This window comes from Perognathus longimembris, chromosome 1, assembly GCF_023159225.1.
Source record: "Perognathus longimembris pacificus isolate PPM17 chromosome 1, ASM2315922v1, whole genome shotgun sequence".
In the NCBI taxonomy this organism is placed as follows: Eukaryota; Metazoa; Chordata; class Mammalia; order Rodentia; family Heteromyidae; genus Perognathus; species Perognathus longimembris.
This window is the reverse complement of record NC_063161.1, coordinates 98654563-98680784: the sequence shown is the minus strand read 5'-3', so window position 1 is coordinate 98680784 and position 26222 is coordinate 98654563. Positions and strand designations below refer to the sequence as shown.

General features: G+C 42.7%; 1 protein-coding gene across 3 annotated transcripts in view; it reads right to left on the bottom strand.

Moving 5' to 3' along the window:
• Positions 1-26222, bottom strand: part of Dock8 (dedicator of cytokinesis 8) — a 181205-nt gene that overhangs the window by 76155 nt on the left and 78828 nt on the right. For all 3 annotated transcript variants that reach the window (XM_048332994.1, XM_048333003.1, XM_048333012.1), the window contains exons 10-19: positions 24246-24326; positions 22829-22988; positions 19759-19895; positions 18659-18752; positions 17332-17494; positions 7287-7404; positions 5385-5455; positions 4293-4431; positions 3307-3408; positions 656-751 (exon numbers count right to left, since the gene is read on the bottom strand). In XM_048332994.1, coding sequence (XP_048188951.1) covers positions 656-751; positions 3307-3408; positions 4293-4431; positions 5385-5455; positions 7287-7404; positions 17332-17494; positions 18659-18752; positions 19759-19895; positions 22829-22988; positions 24246-24326 — 1161 coding nt within the window. The remainder of the gene's footprint in view (positions 1-655; positions 752-3306; positions 3409-4292; positions 4432-5384; positions 5456-7286; positions 7405-17331; positions 17495-18658; positions 18753-19758; positions 19896-22828; positions 22989-24245; positions 24327-26222) is intronic.

Genomic DNA, 26222 nt, shown 5'->3' with positions numbered 1-26222 from the left:
CATAAACATCATGCCAAAGCTGGGTACACCTGCAGCCTCTCAGCTCATATTTCAGATCACAGGTTCTAAATCATATGAGTAGCTGCTTCCTTCCAAGGCAACAAGCTGCTTTGTAATAGAATGCTGCACACAAAACAGCACCCCTCAATAATTACTACCTGAAAAAAATCCTGATGTAGCTACTGACATGTACTCAGAAAGGGGTCTGAATACACACATTATTTGTGGAACTGGAATAAGCTTATAAGACTTCACAAAGGTTAGTGTTGTTTTTTTTTAATTCACAGACAAAGATGTTGATTGATCTTTTTTGTTTGTGTTTTGCTGGTCCTGGCGATTGAACTCAGGGCTTGGATGCTGTCCTTTTGCCCCTTTGTGTTTAAGGCTAGAGCTCTACCACTGGAGCCACAGCACCACTTCCAGCTTTTTCTGAGTAGTTTATGAGAGATAAGAGTCTCACAGACTTCTTGTCCAGGTTGGCTTTAAACTACAATCCTTAGAGCTCAGCCTCCTTAGTAGCTAGGTTTATAGGCATGAGCTGCGGGCACCCGGCTTCACTGATCTTTATTAATTGCCCTGGGCAGATTCTTAATTGCACTCCTTCTCATTATTAGCTTGCTGGGTCTGATTCAGAATTTGCTATCATATTCCTTACCTGGGTGTGAACAGAAGAGACAGCTTGCACTTCAATATTAAATACCCCCTTATGGCCTTCAGCCCACTTAATAGGGGGATTCTGCAAAGGGACTTTCTGTGGTAAAGAGGAAAATAAATACAGAGGTTAGCCATCCCATCCCCTCTTCTGAATTTGAGTAACATCAGGGGCCCACAGATAAAACACTTCCCCACCCCCAACTATAACTAGATGGCATCAAGAGCCTTGGGTTCAAGTTCGTTCTCTGCAGTGAACTAGTTATTTCACTTTGATAAGTCAGTCTTCCTTGTGGGGCTTTAGTGTTCTCATGTTCTACTGTTCCAAGGAGAGGGCTGAAATAATTCATCTGTCTCTGAGCTCTCAGGAACCGAAATAAAGACATTTCCCCATGAATCAAAATTGTTGGGGCCATGTGTAAAATGCATGAAATGCCAATGCATTTGAATAGTGATTATTGCTTCCCCTTTTAACAGTATTTCCAAGTAGCTGTTCTGTTTGGCTTTTGCTTATTTAGTAAATGAATAATATATGCCTCTTTTATGCCATGTACCTTCGGAGGTCACAGAGGCAACTTATGGGCCTTAAATTCCCCTTGGGAATGATTCCTCTTGACATACCCTGAAGTGTTGAGCACGGAAGGCCTAGCCTGGGTTTTGTGTCTCTTACATTCTTTCTTTTTCTTTTGTTTGAGGATGGTACTAGAGTTTGTTGAACTCAGGGCCTCAAGCTTGCTAGATTGGTGCTTTTACTATTGAGTCATGCCACCAACCCTACCTTTTCTGGTTATTTTGCAGATGGAGTCTAGCATATGTACCTCCATTCTCAGATCTCAAAGCCTCCCGAGTAGCTAGGATTACAGGTGTGAGCCATGAGCATTCAGTTCGTCTCTCATTTGAATGGAGGAAAGCAGGCTGTGCTTGCAAAAGCAGATGTGTGCATGGGCCTGCAGAACTATCCATGGTGAACCAAACCAGATCCAGGGTAGGCTCCAGCCCCTAGACAACTTCTGTTTGGTCCATAGCATGTTGGAAAAGTTTTAAATGAGTTGCCAGCATTCAAAAGTCCGAAACGTTCATACTTTCCTAATTTCTTTTGAGAAATAGAAGATTCTATAACATCAGCCCTGGATCCCAGGCTGGTGCCCATCTGCAGAGCAGAGTAACAGCCATGACGTTGGGAAGAATGCAGAATCTCCAGAGTGAAGGAATTCCTCCAGGGTCAGCTTTACCTGCAGTGTTTACCAGCCTTCCAAGGATGCTGGAATGGGAACCTTCCTTATAAACCTTCACCTGTGTAGTAGGCACATTCAACAAACTAAAGAGGAGCTGGGCACCAGTGGCTCATGCCTGTAATCCTAGCCATTCAGAAGGCTGAGATCTGAGGATCATGGTTTGAAGTCAGCCCAGGCAGGAAAGTCCATGAATCTCATACCTCTAAATAGCAACACACACACACATACACACGATAATAAAGAGGAGCATGTGAAAGTAATTTTGATGATATATTTCATGTAACCCAATATATTCAACTGTTTTTTTTATCAACATGTCATCAATGTCAAAATTATTGAGATATTTCACATTGTTTTCCAATGCTGACCCTTTAAGATCCAGTGCATATTTTTATTTTACAGATGCATTTTACAGTACTGAGTTTCCACTCAGGGCTTGGTGTTTGCTAGGCAAGTGCTTTACCACTTCGTCTTTGCCCCAGCCCCCAGGACATATTTTCTACAGACTCACTTCTGCGTGTGGACCAGCCCCGACTTCAAGGCCTGTGTGTCCACAACAGAGGGTTGCAGGTGCCTATGAGAACTTGAAATGGCAATGGTATTGTGATGGTTAAAGATAGTCTCCATTTTCAAGGCATATACTAAAATATTTAGGAGTGACATGATACTATTTGCTTAGAAGAAGTACTTCATGGATGAACCACAGGGACTGAAAAGCATGGAAAAGCCAGTCTGAGGGCCAAAGGAGGGGATCCCCAGGGCTGTCCAGATGGGCACTGCTGTGGATGCACAGGTAAAAGAGGGCCCACTGGAAATAGGAAGGGCTTTGTCATCTGCATCTTTGAGGAATAAAAGCTCCAGTTTCCACCTAGGCTGTGACCCTTGAGCCACAGAAGAAATCACTGGATGCTGCTGGCCTGAAGATATTTTAGGACCCTTTGCTTGTCTCCTCTTCTTTCTATTTTGTTGGTCATGAGTCTTGAACTCAGAGCCTGGGCACTGTCCCAGACCTTTTGTGCTCAAGGCTAGTAGTACTCTACCACTTGGAGCCACAGCTCTACTTCTGATTTTCTGGTGTGTTTAGTTAGAGATAAGAATCTCATGGTCTTTCCTGCTCCTGCTGGCTTTGAATTGAGATCCTCAGATCTCAGCCTTCTGAGTGGCTAGGACTACAAGCATGAGCTACCAGTGCTCCACTTTTCTCTCCTATAAGCCATGGGATGCAAGGTTCATGTACATTCTGATTGGGATGAGGATTCTTTCTCAGTCAAGTTTGTCTCCCCTCCTATCAGAACACCAGATGCTGGTAGGTAACCACAGAAGGTGATGCAGTGAGCACCCTTGGTCCCATGAAAGGAATGGAAAGGTGAGCCAGGACCCAGGCTGGGAAGAAAGTGGTGCCGGCCAGCCTGCTGCTCACCTCGGCACAGTGCATGGAGTAGTTGGGAGGCAGCTTTTCCAGGGCAACTGGGAGACAGTAGGATCCGGTTTGAAGACGTTCATTCAAGAGGATTGGCAACCACTGAAACAGATGTTGTGAAGAAAAACAGTATTCATTGCAACATATAAGGCTGGCAATTTCTCTAGTCCACAACAGTCAGAGACAACTAAACTGTAATTAGCTATTGAGCCAGTCTGTTTTTGGCAGTCATATCTATCCAGTTCTTTGCATCTTAAATTCCCTTTGAGTTCCTAAAATGGTAATACCAACAATGTACTGCTTTTCAGAGCCCAAAATAATAGTATTGGTTTCCTTTATAGCCAATGTTTGTGTATGTTAGAACATCAGTGTCTAGTTTACCTTTTAAGTTTTTGACAAATAACTTTTTTTTTCCCCTGGGTGCTGCTGGTGGATTACACCTGAAATCCCAGCTACTCAAGAAGCTGAGATCTTGGGGAATCATGGCTCAAAGCTGTGATCCTGCCCAGACTTTTCTGGGAAAAAAGTGTGTGAGACTCTATGTCCAGTTAGCCAGCAAAAAGCTTGAAGTGGAGGTGTAGCTCAAATGGTAGAGTGCCAACCCTCAGCTAAAATATCAAGCAAGAGCTCGAGACCCTGACTTCAAGCCCCAGTAAGGACTTAAAAAAAACTGGATGTTTTAAAGAAAGAAACAACTCCCCCCACTATGGAGGGAAAAGAACTAGTTCCTTTTGCAGATCAGATATATTAAACTTGGAAACAATTGAAATGTAAAAGGATTCTTGCACCATCTACCATCCCATTTCTTTGTGTTTGTGATTTTTAAAAAAAATTTGGTAAGTGGTGTCATTTCTGCTTTGGGCTATTATTTGGCCTCTGCACATGTTGCTACTTCTGACAGGCTAATAGCCAGTGAACAGGATGGCCTTGTTTGTCTTGCAGGGCCCCTGGCTGCGGTGTGAACAGGCAGGTTGACAGCTACTCACTGAATACCCCAGGAGGCTTTCCACGGAGGGTCCCTGTTTCTGCTGACAGCTGATGTGATAGAAGGTGAACAGGAGGTGGTGACTTCCTGTGAGCTTAGCAGGGAGCTTAATTTTCACTTCCTCATAAAAGTCTGGAGACCTGTTTCAAAAGCACAGTATACACAGTGTTAGCTGGATGACGTGTGACTCTGAGTGGTATTGCCTCAGACCCTCTGCTCTTGTTTGCCTGCATGGGGATTTTCATTTCACATTTTTCTGCTGAGAGCTAACCCAGTAGATGGCTACACTTGACTGGTTGCTGGCTCTGCCAGAGAGAATGAATTCCTCCTCACAAGGGGAAAAAATATCCAACAATCCAAACAATGACCCCCTTTTCCATCTCCCAAGAACAGGGTCCTGGTGTGCAGCTATACTCAGGGAAGGACTAGAGGAAAAAGGCTGGTGTAGGCAGCATAAGAGCCTGGTTTGGGTGTATTACCAAGTCCAGGTGGTTTGCTAATAAAGCTCTATGTACATTGCTGCATTAACCAGGCCTCATCTGGCCAGTGTTGAAATGAAGGACCTGAATGAATCCAGTTGCCAGGCCAGGATCAAATTCTATTCTCTAACATTATATAGATATTTCTCCTCTATTGTGAAATGTGAATAATGGCTTAAACACCCTATGACTCAAGGTCTTCTTTGGTCAACTTAGAGTAGGTCAATCGAAGCAGGAGCGCAGTGGGCTACAGAAATGAGGACACAGCCAAGGAAAGTCGGGCTGACTTCTGGCTCCTCTGTTATCTCAACGCAAGTTAGAATATTAGGCCTCTTATTTAGCACTGAAAATCTCTCTGTTATCACTGTGCAGTCAAAAGTTCTAGAAAGTTAAAATTATATCAGATGCTTGAAGGTATTTGCTTCTCATGGGCTTAGGTAAGGCAAAAATAAGATAGAATTAATAAGATAGAATTATGGGATGGGCATACATTTCCCCTTGCCCTTCATTCCTGAATTATAAACCATGTTGAGAAAAGTCATCCAGGAAGTTTAGGAGAACCAGAAGACACTGAGCCACCTGGGCCTATGGTGAGAATGGGTAACTATACATACTTGTTGTGGTAGGTGACGGCTGTGTACACTTCCCGCAGAAATTCAGGCCCCATTGACTTCCCAAAGATGACCTGTTTACCATCACAGAAAACATCAAATTCAGGATACCTGGTCATCTCAAATCACTTGAGTGACAACAGATGCATCCAATGGGCTCCAGTCTACTAATCAAGAGTCAGAGGTCATACAATGGTCCCTGCCATACTGGCTATGAAGTATGACCACAGGTGACTGTGGAAAACCAGTGCTGGCCTCCCTCTACCTCTCTGTCCATTGGGTCCACAATAGACAGTCACAGCCTTTGGCCTCAGTGAGAGATCTCTGGTGCAGGGCCTCTCCCCTGCAAAGGCATGGCCTCTTCCATGTGGGTGAATCAGAGCTCCCCTGCCCTGTCCCCATGTAGGCACACCTTTCCTTCCATCTGAAGCATGAGGCAGACCCTAAAGGCATGAGTGGACTCCATTCTTTCTTCCAGCTGCAATAATGCCTGCCCTAGGGCATGATGGGGGAGAACTGGCTGGAATTCCTGCACTCCGGTGAGTACCTTGGCTATCCAAAGGATCTGCACACCTGCCCCTGACTGTCCTTGTGGTATCTTGCTGGAAGCCAGGGCAGCAAGGACTGGAGGAGTCCTGGACCCCTCATATTCCTTTCCAAGCACCCTTCCTTCCTGCACCCTTCCCCATGGCCACAAAAGGACACTTGAATTAGACAAATACATGAGTGAGCATGAGGAGGAAGTTTAAAAAAAGTTGCTGGGCTCTGGTGGCTCACACTGTAATCCTAGCTATTCAGGAGGCTGAGATCTGGGAATCGCAGTTCGAAGCCAGCCCAGTCAAGAAAAGTCTATGAGACACTTATCTCTAATTAACCACAAAAAGCTGGGAGTGGAGCTGTGGCTCAAGTGGTAGAGCAGAAAAGCTCAGGGACAGTGCCCTGGCCCTGAGTTCAAGCCCCAGTACTGGCACCATAAAAACAAAATAACCCCCGCCCCCCTACAACAGTGGCTAATTGAGGGATGGAAACACCTGGGGAAAAATCCTATTAGTAGAAAGACCATTTATTTATTTTCTTTTTCTAGTGCTAGGGATGGAACCTAGGGCCTTGTACACGCTAGGCAAGAGTTTTGCCACTGACCTACACACCTAGCCCAGTAGAAAAGGGAAGTTAACTCAGTTCTATGACTTATGGAAAATAGTAATAGCTAAGCACGCAGCTGGTAGAAACAGTTTGTTAACGAGAACAGATTCTGGCGTTCTGACTTCCCTAGTGAAGACTGGACACTAGGTTTTCATCTGTATTTTGCCTCAGGATGAAGCTCCATTCTTACCATGTGTTGAGTAGGTGTGTGCTGCTTTATTAGCAGAACTTCATCCTTTATCAGTAGATATGGTGTGAGGCTTGGGCAGGTGTGCAACACACATATGTAAGGGAGAAATTTAGCCAACATAGTGGATACAGTGAAACCATCTCTTTAGTCTATGACCCAGGGTCAGTGTGGTGAGAATTTAGGACATTTTTTGGTCACTAAAGTGTCCTATATTTATTTCCAAGTTTCATAGTTTACTATAGAATAAGTTGAAAGAGTGAGGCTTTCAATTTACATTGCCATTGTGTCTCCATCATTATCTCAGGAAAGACACTGGACCAGGAGGCCGGCTTCTGAATGTGTGGATTAGCGTCATCCTGGGATAGAATACTTGATTCTTTGGGCCGGGGTGTCCCTTGGTTGGTAGAGTGCTTTCCAGGCCTGCACAAGGCTCTGGGTATGATTCCCAGGACCAGAGGAGGAGGTGGGGAAGGATATTCTGCTCACTAGCGAGCTCTGGATTTTGCCTATATGAACTGATAATGTACACACAGGCCCCTCTGGTTGGAGGCAAATGTTAATTCCCTCTTTACCGGCATAGCATGGCTTGGGTCTTCTCCACACATGAACTGGATTTTGATTGTAATGTTCCGGGCTGATGCTAGCTTGTTAGTGAAGTTTAGCCTCTGTGGGTAGACGTAGAGAAGATTTCTGAAAAAAGAAAGATAAAGACCAGTGATCAAGATCTAGAGTTTAGGTTGGGCACAGTAGTTCATGCCTATAATCTCAGCACTTGAAAGCCTGAAGCAAGGAGGATATGAAGTTCTAGGCCAGTCTGGGTGACATAAGAAGAATCCTATCTCAGAAACAAACCCCAAAACAAGACAAGACAGAAAACGGTCGAGAGTTTATTTTAACCAAGTTCTCTAGTGAATTATTGAATACCCAGGCTTATGCTCATAGGTAGATTACTCTAGAGAAGGTTTTCCCTGAAAAAATGAGTTATTGTTAGAGAAGTATGAGATACTATTCATTCTTTCTCATCAGTCACAGTTATCTGATAAAAAAAAAAAACCAAGCAATTTTCTCTGTTTTGCTACATGGAAAGAAATGTCTGCTACCACTGAGAAAGACCTTTTCGAAAACACTTTTGTTGGCACATATTAGCCAGACAGAAAGGTTTCATTGTGGTACTTCCATCTATGTACACAATGTACCCCAGCAAATTTGTCCCCTTTATTCCCTTCCCCCATTCTTCAAACAGCACTTCTTAGTCATCAAAATCAAAACGCTGGAACTAGAGGCATAGCTCCAGTGGTAGAGCTCCAGCCATGAGTGGAACAAGTCCTGTGAAAGCTTGAGGACCTGAGTTCAAGCCCCAGTACTAGAAAAGAAAACAAGTACAATTGTTCTTGTGGCTCCCATACGATCTGACTCTTGGTAATCTCGCCAACCTTATGTCTGTCATTTTCCTACACTGGCTTTTCTTCAAGACCTAGGACATTTCAAACTTGTCCCCCACCCACCCACCTTGGGCCTTTCAACCTGCTGCTCCTTGGCCCTATGCTCCATCACTTGAGGTTTACATGGTACCTATTAAACAGTCTCCAGGAGCATGATTTTTAGGGCTGCATCATACTCTATATAATGTACCCTAACTTGCACTGGTGTCCCCAAACAAGCACTTTGGGTATTTATCTGTTTCAAATATGAGATTGTGATGAACACCATGTGTTGACCTCCATGATGTGATTTCCTGCTGGAAGATTGTTTTCTAAATTCTGGATTGCTCATGTTCCTCATCTCCGCATTCATTGAAAGATACCAGGCAGCCTTTCTTTATTGTCTTGCTTCAAGAAATAATGAGCCAGAGTGCAGACAGAGCCTTTGAAGTAGGATGAAAGGGGTGGAATAAATCATGGGGAAGACAGCAGTAGCCCATGGACTGGTTGGTCAGCTCGGCTGACTTCACCATTGTCTGTGGCCCCAGCTTGGAGAAGGGCCAGTCCTGGGCCTCACACGGCACTGTTCTGCCTGTAGATGGGTGGTTCAGCCTGCACCCACCCATCCATCCACAAGTGCTCAGTTCTGCGTGTGCCACTGGAATGGCCACATAGCAAACAGCTGAGGGAGCCCAGGAGGAGATTGAGCCCAGCATCCTGTTCAGTAGGTTAACAAACTACCACTCAGGAAAGAGAGGTGGTGTGGCCCTGAGGATCATCAGACTTCTTATTGACAAGAAAGCTACGTGATATGTTTTGGAAACTTTGCCAGGCTCTTCAATAGATGAGAGAAATAATGATGTTTTCTCCTAGGAGGGCAGATCTGCCTGCATGGTCAGTAATCCACTGAGCCTAAACCAGCTGGAGGTTTATTATTAACAGAGGGATACAGCGGCCCATGCATTATACATGCAGAAGATAAAGTGCTGGAGAGAGATCCTAAGAATGACAGTCTCCAAGGACTTGTGAGAAGGTAGTCTATACTTGAAATAGGAAACTTCTGTTAGGACAAAGGTATTTGTAAAGACTCTTTAGTGACAAGAGATCTAGGCATTTAGTATCAACCTATATTTGCCCAAATGTGGTCAAGAAAAGGATTTATTTTGTCATATACATCACAGCATAAGAAATGGGACAATTAGAAATAATACACAATGTTCTTGCCAGAGTCTTCAGGGGGTGTCTTTTGCTTTCAAAGTGCTTAGGAAACTTCAGATTCAAAATTAATTCAACAGTATGTCCTGAACATTCATTTCTTCATTTCTTCATTTGCATTTATTAATCCAAGCTGGGATGAAACCAGCACTTGTACTACACATGCTAGGCAAGTACTTTGCCACTTCCTCCTCCTCTTCCTCCTTTTCTTCCTTCTCCTCCTCTCCCACTTTCCTATTATTAATTTGCGTGTGTGTGTGTGTGTGTGTGTGTGTGTGTGTGTGTGTGTGTGTGTGTGTGTGTATACTGGGGCTTGAATCAAGGTCTTGTCTTCTTGCTTGGCTTTTTTGCTCAAGGATAGCACTCTACCACTTGAGCCTCACCTGTACATCTGGCTTTTTTCTGGTTAATTAGATGTAAAAGTTTCTCAGGTATGTCTGCTTGGGCTGTTTTTTGTTTGTTTGTTTTTGTTTTTTGCTAGTCATGGAGCTTGAACTCAGGACCTGAGCACTGTCCCTGGCTTCTTTTTGCTCGACGCTAGCACTCTACCACTTGAGCCATAGCACCACTTTTGGCTTTTTCCATATATGTGGTGCTGAGGAATCAAACCCAGGGCTTCATTTATACAAGGCAAGCACTCTGCCACTAGGCCATATCCCCAGACCCTTGGGCTGGTTTTGAACCTTCATCCTTCAATCTCAGTTTCCTGAGAAGTTAGGGTTTCAGGCATGAGCTGCCGATGCCTGACTATCCCCTTCCCCTTTTTGCCAATCCTGGGGCTGGAACTCAGAGCCTGGGCTTGGTCCCTGAGCTTTTTTTTTGTTCAAGGCTAGCACTCTAACCCTTGACTCATAGCTCCATTTCCAGCTTTTTGGTGGTTAATTAGAGATAATGAGTCTAATAGACTTTTCTACCTGGGCTAGCTTTGAACCTCCATTCTCAGATCTCAGCCTCCCAAGTAGCTAGAATTATAGGCATAAGCCACCAGTGCCTGATTCACTACTTTTTTTTATCCCAGAGAATAAGCAACATCAAATAATTGATTTTAAGATAATAAACAGGAATGCAGTAGCACATGTCTGTAGCCTCAGCTTTCTGGAGGCTGAGGCAAGAAGATTGCTTGAGTCTAGGAATTCAGGATCAGCCTCAGTAAAACGGCAAGATCCCATCTCAGCAATGGCAAAAACTAACAAAAGAATACAAATAGAAAAAAAAAGGAAAAAAAGATGAATGTTTGGGCACTCCTTCCAGTCTAGACAAACGATTCATCATTTTAATAAAGCACAAGCCTAGATCTGCCTGGATTTCAACATTTCTCCTTTGTTTCTCCCTCATCTACCTCAGCTTCCAACCCCTGGGAACACAGGACACCCCTCCACCTGCCCTGCCTAGCACCATACAAACAACTACGTGAAAAATAAATGGCATTCACCACCCTTCACCTAGCAGCACATTCTTGGTTTGGAGTATTATTTGGGGGGACAACCCTACAGCATGGTTCATTCTCTAAGGAGCATGACCAGAAGTGAATTTGTGGTGCAGAATATATAGGACCTTCTTACACCCTTCACATCACTTCCTCACCTGTGGGATCCAAGTAAATTCTTCCCATGTTTTTGAAATTTTTGGTAGGCTAGGCAGGATGATGGATGGCATAGTGAACAACTTCACCCTCCTAGATATTTCATGCTCTGAGCATGGGATACATTTCCTTGTCCCCTTCCCACTACATCTTCCAAAATAAAAGACATCCAGATTCATACTTACAATGAAAGAAGGCAGAAGCTGACAGGTATAGGTGAGAATAAAGTCTGCTGCAGAAAATGATAACAGCTACCTTTTGGGATACTAGGGTCCCTTTTGACTTTTTTTTGGTTTTGGGAAAGATTAAAAATGTGTGTCATATTCTAATAAGTCAATACAAAATTATTGCAATAAGTCTAATGAAAAAGGTAGTGAATTGTCTGATTCCAGAAAGTGAGGGAATTGTGCCCTCTAGTGACTAAATGATGGAAGGGGAAGCTTTGATTATTAAAGAATAGCAGTTGATTAGAATGCCACCCCAGGCCTTATGAATGGAGATCGCCAGTTACGACTGGACACCAGAGGCTGGCCATACCTACTCTTCTCTGAGCATGGAGAAGATCCATTCCGAACACAGAGCTAAGTGGGCTCACACTGAGAATCCATTAAAAACAAAACTAAGCCCCATTAGAGGGCATTCCCCACATCCCAATTCCAGACCTAACCATTTCATCAGGGCCATTTAAGGTTCATTTTTTTCTTCAGGAATTTCATTCACTCAACCAGACATGGTGGCTCCACCTGTAATCCAGTTACTTGAAAAATCTTAGAGTGGGAGGATTAAAGTTTGAGACATGAGGATTCTACTGTTGATGTTATCTTTAAAGTTCTAGGTGAATTTCCTGTGGTGTACCCTATGTGGTTACTATATATGATTTTGGTACACTTGATATTGTTTATTTTTAATTTATTTATTAATTAAAATTTTTTGACAAGGTGTTGTACAAAAGGGGTACAGTTACATAATAGGGTAGTGTGTACATTTCTTGTGATGTCTTACACCCTGTTTTTCTTTCCCTTCTCTAGATCAGGTAGACATATATACATTACACAGTGTACCAAAAACATATACAGTAGCCACGTGGCCTACGCCAAAGGAAATTCACCTAGGACTTTAAATGTAACGTCAACAATAGAGTTTGCTTATCCTTGTCTTATATGAACATACATACATAGCTTTTGGGCTATTGTGATCCACTGAGAGATCTATTTTTGCCCTTTATATGTTGAGTAGTTGTTTGGTTTTAGTTATAAAATGTAGGGTCGCTGACCCAAACCTGTGGGAAATACCATTTGACAAGAAGTTTTTGGTTTCACAGACCTGGTCTCTACTGTCTCCCCTCCCCCCACCTTAACAGTCATGTATCAAGGAGATCATGCCCCTTTGTTTTCTATGGTACACTGGATATTGTATATATGCTTACCTGATCTAGGGAAGGGAAAGAAAAATGAGGGTGTAAGATATCACAAGAAATGTATTCACTGCCTTATTATGTAACTGCACCCCCTTTGCACAACACCTTGACAGTAAAATTTAATTTAAAAAAAGTTTGAGACATGCCCAGGCACAAATGTTTGGGGCAACCTCCTCCATCTCAACCAATAAAAAGCTAGACAACCCAACTACTCAAGAAGAATAAATAGGACGATTGTATTCCAGGATGGCCCAAGCAAAAAGGACCAGGAGTGTGGCTGACTCAAGTATGCTTCAACTTACTTAGTAAGTTTGAGGCTTTGAGTTCACACTCTAGTATGACCAAAAAATAATAATATTATTCACTAAATCATAGCATTTAATGTTCACTCAGTATCAACTCTGCATCCATCCTCTGTCACAGCCTGGTCTTCCTTAAATTTCACTGCCATGCAGGAGGCCCCTCCTGTTAGGCCAACTCAGGCTTTTCCTCTGGAGACATTCTGAATAGGAGGAGGCTTGAGAACTGCTAATTATCCATCAAAGAAATCATGTTCCGACTGATATGCTGCTCAGTAAGCACAGTCCTCCACAGAGAGTCTGATAATTGGATAAACAAGACCTTGGAGGCTCTCAAGGGCTAGGATGAGAGATGAAAATGTACTTTCTGTTTCTTTCTTGAATGGAATCACTTGTTAAAGGGATGGCACAGAGCTTAACAAGCTCATTACAATCTCTGTGCCTGTGATCTCTGCACACCCCCCCATGGCAGTCCCAGGATAAGATGCCCTTGACGGCCTTGCTGGCCCCAACTCATGCTGTATTCTTCCTGCTCCCACCAGAAGGCAGCTGGCAGTACAACCACCAGCTGTTGGATCACATGAAAAATAATCTAGGAGTTAGTTCAAACGTGTTCCTAAGCAAACAGCCAGTATTTAAAACAAAACAAAACAAAAAAAAGAAACATGGACACAGGAATGCCAGGCTCAGATTTGGGTAATCCTTTGTAGCAACCACATTTCTCCAGCTGTCTCCCATTTCAGAACTGCCGTATTGGTGCTGGTGATGGCTGAAAGCCCCTGGCCTGGAGTCTTTCTCTAATTACAGGAGTCTACTGCTATGCTTCCAAGTATGGAGGCTGGAGGTGACCCAGTGGAAGATCCAAGCCCCTGACTTGGGAGGCTCAGTCATTGCTGGGACTAGCAATGTTGATCAACACATGGATCTCAGAGCAAGTATCTCATATATGCCTAGTCCTTGAGTAGCCTGAGCAGCTTTATTGTTAACAGAGGGTCTGGTTTTGTAATGTTCTGATATTATAATAAAAAGAAAACTGATCTAGAGCTTTTTAAAAACATTTTCAACAGCAGCTTAACAAAGTAGAGGCACCTAGGGCCAGTGCTCTTATGGGATGTAACTTGAATAGTGTTCTTCCTAGCACAAATCTTTCTTTACCCACTAAAAGACAAGGTAAAGAAAGGAAGCATCTAAAAAGGTAGAGGAAGTAAGGCTGATGGACAAAAGGCTCTGATCAGCTAATCAGAAGCCACTGTCCTTGAGGAATGGAGGGCAGATGCTCATCAAAGAAAGGCAAAGGTAACTTAAGTTCTACTCTTACAGTGATAAACAGAAAGCCTTATCAACATTCATTCCTGCACATGTAACTGGCTACTCCTCATAGGAGACACACACAGACAGCAGCTGCCACTAGAATCACAGCACTACTGTGACCTACATTCTAAACTTGTACCATTGGCATGGCCAGAGTTCCTCAGGAAAGTCAAAAGAAATCTTTTCTAAAAGTAACAAGAGCCAGACATTGGAGGCATACAACTTTAATCCTAGCTATTCACAGGAGGTTGAGACCTGAGGATTGCAGTTCAAAGCCAGCCAGGACAAGAAAGTTTGTGAGGCTGTTAGCCCCAATTAAGCACCAAAAAATCTGGAAGTGGGGCTGTGGCTCAAGTGGTAGAGTGCTAGCCTTGAGCCAAGAAAGCTCAGGGACAATGCCCAGGCCCTGAGTTCAAGCCCCAGGACTGGCACCAAAACAAAAACAAAAGAAGAAAAGAATAAGCAACCTTTGTCCTTACCAACATGATAACACTCCTGGGAATGATTAAGACTAATCATATTTGTTGTTGAGTGAATCTAAAGATCTTTATTTGAAAGGGACCTTTATTTATATGGGAAAGCCATGGGGTTGCAGGTTTTTGAGATGAAAGGACTAAAAGGAAGAGAGAACTGAAAGAAATGAGGAGACGAGGTCTCCTGAGGCACACTCAGTCAAATGCCCATACTGGCTTCATTCAGATCTAAATGAAAAAGTCCATTTCCAGTATGTAAATAGGATACTACATAGGAGGCCGGAGAGTTCATCTAGTCTTGGCTCAAGACTCACCAAACCTGGGCTGGGGATATGGCCTAGTGGCAAGAGTGCTTGCCTCTTATACTTGAAGCCCTGGGTTCAATTCCCCAGTACCACATATATAGAAAATGACCAGAAGTGGCGCTGTGGCTCAAGTGGCAGAGTGCTAGCCTTCAGCAAAAAGACACCAGGGACAGTGCTCAGGCCCTGAGTTCAAGCCCCAGGACTGGAAAAAAAAAGACTCCCAAACTAACCACTCTACAGCACTGAGAGCTGGAAAAGGCACACTATACACTCAACCACAGCATAAGAGGTTTAGAAAACATGCTCAACAAATTCCTTGAAGTTTTCTTTTTTTTTCTTTGAAGTTTTCATGTGGTGAGATTCTGAACCAAGTTTATTCACTCGCTCTGTTCTCTTAAACAAGCTACAAAATATAGCAGCCAAGGAGCCAAGAAAAGGGTGCTACCTACCATTTCCATGAGTAAAGACCTGGCTGCTTCCAATCACTAACCTTGACCTTTTTGTGCAGGGTACCTTCTGCATTGGGGGGTGGGTGGGGGGTGTCTATTTTTCAAGACCAAGTTGGGTCATAGAAACTGGCCTAGACTCGCCCTTCCCATCTCCCAGTTACTAATGTGTTCCAAAGCCCATTGTGCTGTAATTAAGGGATAATGGTTGCATCAAGGATTAGAAAGAGATATAAATAACTCCCATGGGTGATTAAATGCCAAAGGGAAGATGAATAACTAGAGAATTCATTTGGTATAAGTTTATTCTAGGCTACAAGGCATTTTTTCCCTCCCAATTATAGGATAAGGTTTCTAAAAGGATACAAACAGCCTTTCAAAGCAAACATGTTCACACTCTCATCTTCCTCTGGGGAAATGGGGGAACTGAATGTCTGCCATCTGGAATGTGGGTTAGGGGATGTGAGTTAAGTGAGCTCTAAGGCTCTTTGTCGTGTGTGTGTGTGTGTGTGTGTGTGTGTGTGTGTGTGTGTGTTGTGAGCACGCATGCCAGTACTAGGGCTTGAATCCAGGTCCTTAGTACTCTCCCTTTGCTTTTTCACCCAAAGCAGGTACTCTACTGCTGGAGCCACACCTCCATTTCTGGCATTTTGGTAGTCACTTGGAGATAAGAGTTTGGTAGAGGGGGCTGGGAATATGGCCTAGTGGCAAGAGTGCTTGCCTCCTACACATGAAGCTCTCGGTTCAATTCCCCAGCACCACATATATGGAAAACGGCCAGAAGGAGCGCTGTGGCTCAGGTGGCAGAGTGCTAGCCTTGAGCTGGAAGAAGCCAGGGACAGTGCTCAGGCCCAGAGTCCAAGGCCCAGGACTGCCAAAAAAAAAAAGAAAAAAGAAAAAAGAGAGTTTGGTAGATTTTTCTACCCAGGCTGACTTCCAACTGTGATCCTCAGATCTCAGCCTCCTAAATAGGTAGGATAACAGGTGTGAACTATTGATGTCTGGCTTCATATGCAAAATTTAAGTGAAGATAAAAATACAATTAAATAACTGCAGAAAATCTGTGTGCACACATGTGCATGTGTGTGTGTGTGTGTGTGTGTGTGTGTGTGTGTGTGTGTTTAAAAGCATGGAAAATGGAAAGAAGCCTGTCTTTTTCCTTTTGTGGTAACTTTGATGACTGGGCAGCAAGGCAGAGGGCTATGGCTAGACATTAGAACTAAAGAAGACTCCATCTCATCATTTGATTTTGTGTTTTATGTAAAAACACAGAAATAAGAAGACATAGTTTCTAGGTTATAGAGAAAAAAATGCTTGATATAGCACCCATGAGTAGCCATGCTTTTGGGGGATGTGTGCTGACAAGTGACCCTTCCCAGTCCCCCATCTATCAACCACTCTCAGAAATCGAAGTGACCCCAGCCTTTCAGGCCTCTAAGCCCACCTCCTCACTCTCCAGTATGCTAGCTGCCACATGCTGCTACTTCAGCTTAATGAATGAAAAGGGAGTATTACATGAGCCATGTACCAAATGTCTGACAGAGAAAGACTTATTAGGTTAGCAGCTACTGATCAGACAGCAAACATGTAGAATGTTCCTGTTATTACTGTGCAGCTTTGCTGTGGATAGAGCTGGTTTTGAGATGAAAACCTGTATTTTAGACAAGTTAGAATACTGCAGCCATGGGAGTCTTTCCCTTCTATGTCCCTTTGCACAGAGCAAAACCAGAGTTTTCTGGGCACTGGTGGCTCATGTCTGTAATCCTAGCTACTCAGGATCCTAGCTGAGATCTGGGGCTTGCAGCTCAAAGCCAGACCAGGAGAAAAGTCCATGAAACTCTTATCTCCAATTAACCACCAGAAAAGCCAAATGGGATAGTGTGTATGGCCTGAATTCAAGCCCCAGTACTGGCACCAAAAAAGGGGGTGGGGGAGAAAAGATAGAGATAGATGAGAGGGAAAAGGAGAGGGGATCAGACAAACTATCTTTAGAAGATCTCTTTAGAAAGATCTTATATTGATAGCTATACAATGCCACATTTCATTCCCCCTAAAGCTTCAGAGAAACCAAGAGAGGCTGCAGGATAATAGATGCATTATCCAGACAAAACACAGACCCTGGACCCTTGAACAGCCTGCATTTCTTACCTGTACACAGTATGAGGAACATACACTTCTCGGATGGGAAATTCCAAAATCTCTTTGTGCGGGCGAGTCCGGTTTTCAGGGAAGGGTTTCACAGGCAACATTTCAGGAGTCAGGCAGCAGCTGATCACCTCTGGAGCAGGAGATATTTCCAGCTTGAGTGAGCCTAAAGGCCACCACAAGATAGGGTCAGGAGAGAAAGGGTCCTGCCATTAGGGACATGCTAAGAAGCATAAAATATACAAGTGCAAGAGTGCTATTAGCGTTTCCAGCTAATGAGAAAGTCTTCTGTCACAATAATCTTTTGAGGTTTGGTTTCTATAAAATAAGTAGCAAGAAGTTATCACTGCTAATTTAGTGGAAAGATCTTTAAAGTTCCAGAACAAGACAATTTTATAAAACAGAGTGCCTTATTGCTGGTAGCTCTGGTAATCCTAGCTACTCAGGATGCTGAGACCTGAAAGATCATGGTTTGAAGCCAGCCTGGGCTGAAAAACTTTTGAGACTTCATTTCCAATGAACCAGAGAAAAGCAGGCCTGGAGGTCTGGCTCAAGTGCTAGAAAACCAGCTGTTAGCAAGCAAACCAAGCAAGTATGCAAGGCCCCTGAGTTTAAGCCTCAATACCAACACCATAAACAAACAAAATTCAACAATAACAAGAAATGTAGTCAAGAAGTTTTCCTGTATCGTTGGAGTAAAAATGGATGGTACTGAAACCCTGTTGTTCTAGGATACTGGAGAAATGCTATATGAGTATATAATGCTATATGAGTATATGAGCGCTAAGGGTATGGAAAGTGTCTTTATCTCCTACCAACATATCTCATGTTCTCTCTGTCTCCTGTCTCTCTTTGGCTCTTTCTGTCTCTTTGGGGATTTAACTGAGGGATAAACAAGTGCTCTATCACTTAAGTCATGCCCCCCCAGTCCTTTTTTTTTTTTTCAGATAGTGTCTCATGCTTTTTCTCCAGGCTGGCTTTGGCCATGATTCTCTAACCTTTTCCTTCCAAGGAGCTGGGATTACATGTGAGCACCACCAGGCCCAGCCTCATTCATCCTCTTTTTATACTAAGATTCCATATAATATTTTATTTGACAGAAGAGGGCTTCTCTATCCACAGAAGTATATGATTATCTGAGAAACTAGACTTAAAGTACATTCGTACATTGGCCCTTAAAGTATTAATGGGTTTAGATTGTTAACTTTGATGGAAAACCCCCACAACACACTTGGCAAGGGATTTTTTTTTTAACTGCAGCCTTAGACCAAGAATTCCTAATTGCAAATGGTTGGGGCACAGCTCAAGAGAATACAAACAACATCCATACCTGGGATTGACTTGACTTTTCTCTGCAAGGATGAAGATCTCTTGTAGTCAGCTAAGAACTTGAATAAGTCTTCATCACTAAGACGATCTCCCTCCTGCCAGAAGAACAAGTTGGGTTAGTGTAGGGAGACATACAAACATGTATAAACATGCTGTTGAATTCGGGGTCTAGGATTTCTAAGACTTTTTACCTTCAAGTTCTAACAAAACTTTCACCAAAATAAGGATGGACAGAACTTATAGTGCAGCCCAAGGAAGCCTGTACATTCTGTGTTTGTATATTTGAGAACTCCAGGAAGATTTTCTGTTATTTATTATTTTTTTTTTTACTGTGTAGTATGGAGGAATTGAACCCAGGGCCTCATGAATGTGAGGCAAGCATTCTACCACTAGGCCACATTCCCAGCCAGGTTTTCTAGTTGGTTTTTTGTTGTTGTTTTGGGTTTTTTTTTGTATGTGTATCTATACTAATGTATACAGATGTATACAGTCACCCAGTCTGGCATTTTTCTGGTTAATTGTAGACAGAATCACACAGACTTTCCTGCCTGGGCTGTCTTTAAATCACGATCCTTCACAGCAGGAAGGATTATAGGCATGAGCCACTACTGCTCATTTAAGGAAAAGAAGTTATTTAAATAGTCTTAATATTTATTGAGCAGACAAAGAATGCCATCTAGAATGGCCATCCTGTCCCTATGTGTAACAATCCTGGCAAGCTAGCACAGGATAGCAGCTGGTGGGGAAAGGACTTTTCTCAGTAGAGAAAGGACATCTTGGTCAGATTTACTACACAGCCTTATTAAAGGGATCAACTACTAAAATCAACTCAGATACTTTGTAATAATGTGACAAACACATCTCCTACTGTGCCTAGCACTCAGTGAACACCTGTGTCCCTGGCACTCTGAGAAAAGCTTTACATGTCTCAGGTCATCCAACATGCCAACAGCCACACAAAGCAGTACCAGCATTCCTCTGTCCTCAACGATGACACTGAAGTTTGGTGAGGTGAATGAGCTTTCTCTCCCTCCAATGCAATACAATCCCCACAGGGACTCCACCATCCAGGCACAAATTTAGACTCACTGTTACAGATACCTGTTTGAAAAAGCTGTTAATGGTCATGGTGGTGGCTTTGAAGTTAGATCCAGCTCCATTTTCCTCCAAAGAGAGGGCCCGTTCAGACAGTCTTCTAGATTGGGACAAAGTCCTCCTCTCACCCCCAGAGCTTCTTCCTTTAAGACAAACAATTACCTTTCTAGACTGCACTTTCTCTTTGAATACATAGCAGTTATTTGTTTGCTTTTTCCAGGCCTTGGGTTTGAACTCAAGGCCCAGGCACTGTCCCTGAGCTCTTTTGCACAAAGCTAGAGCTCTACCGCTTAAAGCCACAGCTTTACCACTTCTTGTTTTCTGGTGATTCATGGACTTTCTTGCCCAGGTTGGCTTCCAACCATAATTCTCAGATCTCAGCCCCTTGAGTAGTTTGGATTACAGGTGTGAGCCACTAGGGCCTGACTTTCTCACAGAAGTTATTAATTTAACCGTACGTAAGCTATGTTGAAAGTTGCTGAATGGGGCCAACTTTGAACTGAGAGCTGTTTCTCCTCCATGGGCCCCTGCCTTTGCTAAGGAGTCCTGCAGAGTGGAAAGGTTGTGATCAGCAGTGGGTCACTGCTCTGGAGACCCAGGCAGGCCAGATGCTACCAGTATGTGTAGGGGATGGCTATACCTTTAAGACCTGGGACTGTGTGGCTATTAGTCACTCCTACCTCCTTCTGGGTCCAGAACCTGAAGGAGTAGTTCTGGACCAGCCAAGCCTCCCTTCTCGGTCTTGGGTCCACGTGTCTGCCTCCAAGATGGTGCCACCAAGGCCCAGGGGTGGTTCTATTGGGGTATGATGTTAGTCTATGGGGGAGGTCCTAGGGCGCTGCTCTTGGACGGACATGCTCACTAGCCTATTGTTAGCACCTGGTCAGTCCCTCTCCTTCCCTCGTCATTACTGCTATAAGTTTGATTGCCCCTCCCTTGAATAAATAGAAAGCTCCTGAAGCTTACTCCGAGAGACCATGCGTACCTGTCTTCCTTGGCGAGTATAGGGAGGGGGAGGGCATTCTCGCAGCGACACGCAACTGAGGCTACCTGTGTCCCACATTCCACCTTGGATTGCCCGCAGGTCAGGTGGCCAAGGGAGAGAGTGCACGGGGAACACATAAGGGGATAAAAAGCTTGGCATCTCCACAAAGAAGAGGATAGATTTAGCCCGGCAAGTATGAGTTCAGGGCTAAAGTCAGATCAGGGTCTGCTGATAAGCTTTATTTCGTCAGCCCAGTGTTTGCTTTGGTTTTATTTCTACATTTGCATTCTGCTGGGAGTGGTATGTATTCAAACAATCCTGAAGGCATCTAGGATCTCACCCTGAGTGCACAGGGGTCAGCCTGTGTACATTCAGGGTCTAGCTTGCCTCTGCTCTGTGAGGGTAGCCCGAGCAATAGGACTGACATTTTTACTGGGGTCTAGGCAGGACCAGGATTCTGAAACTCTGCTTAGTTGTTTCTAGTCCCTTTTAGGGACCTAGGTAGAACTCTTGTGGCTTTAATACAGAGAAACCAGGGGTCTTTTGGGAAGAGTCCATTTGTCTACCACTCTTAAAGTTACAACCTGCGTTGGAGGGTTATCTTCTCCCTGATTCTTATCTCAAAGCCAAGTTGGAACTTCCTTGTGTCCATCTAAATGTAACACAAATACACTGCATCTCTGGTTGCTTTTTAAAATCAGCCTCTGTGGTCAGGGTACTTTAGCCTGAGAGATTACTGAGGTTGCAGCAAAATACTGTGCCCAAACTGTCTCGCTTATGGGGCCTGCCCAACTCTCCCACTTAAAGACTTCCAATAAAGCTATGCCCAGAAGTTGGCACTATAACAATTGTGATGAGCCAGTCAAATGAAAAAAAAAGTGGCATTTATGACCCACTAGCAGATACACAACATTAAAAGCAAACAACCACAGCGATAGCAAACTCTTTCTCCTCCACTCTCCTGAGAGGGAGGCATTTAAGAAAACAGAAACCTTGCCCCTAGTAGTAGAGTTGGATCTATCTACTTGAAATCTTTAGAACATTTAGGCAGTTTCACATCTTAACCATGCAGGAAACTAATTGGTCATTTCAAGGGAGAGGTGGTGAATAACAATAATAAAAAAGAAATATGGGAAATAATTTGAGACAATAATTATATATCCTTTTGTCATCCATTCTTATTTTTATTGCACTTGGCAAAATAAACTTTTAAGAGAACAGATATTTTCCTGAGACCTGAGTCTTGCTTTTCAAAACCTTTCCATCCCAGCTGTTATGTTATAGATGTTTACTACATTTTCTTGTTATTTTTGAGAATTTTATTTTATTTATTGTTTTTGTCAGTCATGGGGCTTGAACTCAGGGCTTGGGTACTTTTCCTAAGCTTTTTCACTCAAGGCTAGTGCTCTACCACTTTGAGACAGACACAGTGCTACTTCTGGTTTTCTGGTGGTTAATTGGAGATAAGGTTGCTTCCCCAAGTTGGATTTGAACCTTCATCCTCAGATCTCAGTCTCCTAAGTAGTTAGGTTTATAGGTGTGAGTTACCGGCACCCAGCAATAATTTTATTTTTTGACTGTGGGTGTTGACTGCTAAAAAACTTAACTTTATTTTGTGTGTATGTTGGTATTAGGGCTTGAACTCAGGGCCTAGACATGTTCTACTCACATGAGTCATAGCTCTACTTCCAGCTTTGTGTGTGTGTGTGTGTGTGTGTGTGTGTGTTTAACTGGAGATAAAAGTCTCTTTCCTACCAGGGCTGGCTTTGACCTTCAATGCTTGGATCATGGTACCATGAGTAGCTGGGATTACAGACATGTGCCACCAGCTTCAGGCTTTGAAAACTGACTTTCAAAATGTTAAAATTTTATCTAATGTTCTGACTATAAGAACATATTTTAATTCCATGAATATTCTTGATAACTGTGGGAATCTCTGCCCAATCAAATATAAGTAATTCAACCTTGATAAGGTTCTACTTTGCTTATTCCTCCTTCCCCTATGTCCTCCTATGCACCCAAGTTCCTGTGTGACCCGAGAGTGGGTATACTGGGGAGCCCTCTGCTTCCGGATGTAGATGAAAATCTTACCAGCCACAGGTTCCACTTCCGTTCCCTCCCTGTCAAGAGTGGAGAGGTTGAAGAAGCTTGCTAAGCTAATGGGAGCCCAGGCAAAGGGCATCCGGTATTTCCCCAAACGCTGGCAGAAAGCCTCAGCTTGAAGTTTCAGTTTTTCAATCTTTTCTTTACTCTAGAGGAAGATGGAGAGAGATGAGCTGAAATAACCAATACAGCATCAGCACCAAGACTTACCTGACAGCCATTCCCAAAGACCAAACCACCAAGGAAAATGAACTAGCAGAACAATGATTGGCTCAGGCCAGGAGTCTCTTAGTAAGGAAAAAGAGATTGTTCAAGGGAGAGATTAAGAGTCACTACAGTCAATTAGAAAACTGTATCTTCTGTTAAAAGGAGAAATGTACAAAGCTTATCATACTGGTGAATTTCCTTGTTGTTGTTGGTCATGGGGCTTCAACTCTGGGCTTGGGTGCTGTACCCAAGCTCTTAAGCTCATGGCTCGCACTCTACCACTGTGAGCCACAATGTCACTTCCAGTATTCTGGTGGTTAATTGGAGATAAGAGTCTCACAGACTTTCCTGCCAGGGCTGGCTTCAAACCACAATCCTCAGATCCCAGCCTCCTGGGTAGATAGGATTACAGGCATGAGCCAACGGTGCCTGTATACCAGTGAATTTCTAAAGGATTCTATCAGGTTTACATGCATGATTTTCATTCTCTTTAGAGAAACTGGAGGAAAGCATTTAGGACACGATCTGCCAGAATTCCAAGAGAATATATTTTACAAAAGTCTGTTTTGAAAACTCCAGAAAGGTCTATAGATTAAACTGAAACAATTTATTGTACATCTTTACTAACAAGAATTGCAAGGCATTCTTTTAAGTTCAGACTAAGTGATGGAATTTAAAGCACAAGTGTGTTGAGTTCAATCAATTTTATGGGAAGTGTATGAGTCTGATAAAGGATATCTTATTCCCCAAAGGTTATGATCTAAAAGTCATTGGGGAGCTTGTGCAAATGAGTGCTGCACAAAGATGTTTTCTTCAGGGCTTAGGCTCTATCACAGACCTAATTAATTTAGGATGGGGTTGTCCCTGCCAGTTCCCCACAGGACCACATCCACACTGCTGAGGAAGGCTTTAGCCCTATTTAGTGGTATGGGGTCTTGGAAGTCCTTTCAGCCAACAAGGCATGCCTTTGTTGCAACCAAATTGGATAGTCACTCATTGATAGCTATAATCATTACTGAGTTCAATAATTTATTTTTTCTGAAAAGACCATCACTGATAATTGGTTCATCTTTCCCTTTTTGTTTAAATACAAGTTAGTAGTGTTTCATATAGGACATATGCATAAACCCCAACAGCACCTCTGAAAATGTCTACTTATCCTAATATATCACCATTTCATAATACTCAGAGTTCCTACCTTTCCACCTTCACTTTCTTTGATCACCATATAGGGCTCGGCACAGTCTGCAATCTCCCCCTGTTGCAGAACTTTTTCAATCTAGCAACAAAAATAATATTAAAATAGAACAAGTGAATTATAGCCACATAAAATAGAACCTACTACAAAATTTGATGAGATAGGATAACCATAACATTTTCTGATTTAAAAACAGTATAAAGAATACCATAGAGTTTTTTTTTTTTTTTCCAGTCCTGGGGCTTGGACTCAGGGTCTGAGTACTGTCCTTTGCTTTCTTTTTACTCAAGGCTAGCACTCTACCACAGCGCCACTTCTGGCTTTTTCTGTTTATGTGGTGCTGAGGAATCAAACCCAGGTCTTCATGCATGCAAGGCAAGCACTCTACCGCTAAGCCATATTCCCAGCCCCTACCATAGAGTTCTTTTGTAAGAAAAAAAATCATAAAGGTATATTTAAAGGATAATAGTACATAGCAAAACATAAATGGTAGTTATCTCTGCATAGTGGGATAAGAAATGTACACACTGCCCTATGTATGAAACTGCAACCCCTCTGTATAGCACTTTAATAATTAATAAAATTTAAAAAAATAAAAAATTCTTACTGTTGTCATCATGTAGTTTGTACTTTTAAACAGTAAACATGTATTATATCCATAATAAAAATGCAATAAAAGTTATTTTATAAACTAAAACTTGGGACAGATGTAGGAATTGAAAAGCTCATTTTCTTTATTATTGCTTACAAAGTAGAAAGGAGATATGATCTCTGTAAAAGTCAGGCTGGGAACTAAAACCTTGTACAAAATTAATAAATGAAATAAATTATTTATAATTGTGCTTCCCCCCCCTCCCACTTCCTATTAAGGTTGCTTTTCTGGATTTCCAAAAGCAATGAGAGGTGCAACTTCCCATTTGCTCACTGGCCACATGATGAGTGAAGGTTATTGCTGTCAACATCTGCTCCAATTTGCCTCAGGTAAGGAATTGGTGGCTAGGTGATGTGAAATGAGAATTGTATTTAGGAGACAGAATCAGAGAAATGAGAAGTTCCTAATTCTCTGCTCAATGATCTGAAAGCAAGAATGTCTAGATGAGATAAAACCTGGAGCTACATGGCACTTCACTGTACGGGTCCCTTTGTGGAAAGAACTACAGGCTGCTAGGAGCACCCACCACATAGCCCTTCTCTATGGCTCTTGTGTGAAAGTGTGTAATGGAATGCATGAGTCCACTTCAGCACAGGAGATGTTGCAAAGGAACACATTAGACTCACCTGGGACTTCTAAGGGAGAGAAGCTGCTGTCTGTTTTACCCAATGCTGAGCGTGTTTATTTTGAAACAGGTTTTAAAAGCTTGAGATTCACTCCTACGCTCACTTTCTATTCCACACTTGTCAACAAATCTTTTCAAGTATCTCACAAAATCCTACACTAAACCTTTAAGCCTAAAATAATCCCTATATGCAATATCTGAACTAGGTAATTCTACCTAAAATACAGTTAAGATCCTGGGTCTTTGGCTTGGCAATAAAACTACAAACCAAACGAATCAATCCTTAGTGTGGATGTGGTAAATATTACAACATGACTTACTACCTATTTAGGAGGAAAACAACAAAGAAGGCCTTATAATGATAATAAGCAGGGAAGAAGATGTAGCTCAGTGGTAGAGCACCTGCCTTGCATGTGTAGGGTCCTAGGTTTGAGCCCCAACACCACCAAGCAACAACAGAGACAAATAGGAAGCAAGTCAGGATTGCCCTGCTATATAGATTAAGCATTTTAAGTTATAGCTGGATAATTTAAAGTACGTATGTTAATGTCAAATGAGTCCATTAGTAGATTCAGAAAATTAAAGATATATTTAAGTAAGTAATAGTAATCATTAGGAAACAACTATAATTTGGCAGACTACTGTTAAGTAGTCAAAATAAGTAATCATTTGTTGAGAGGTAGAGTATAAAATAAAATTT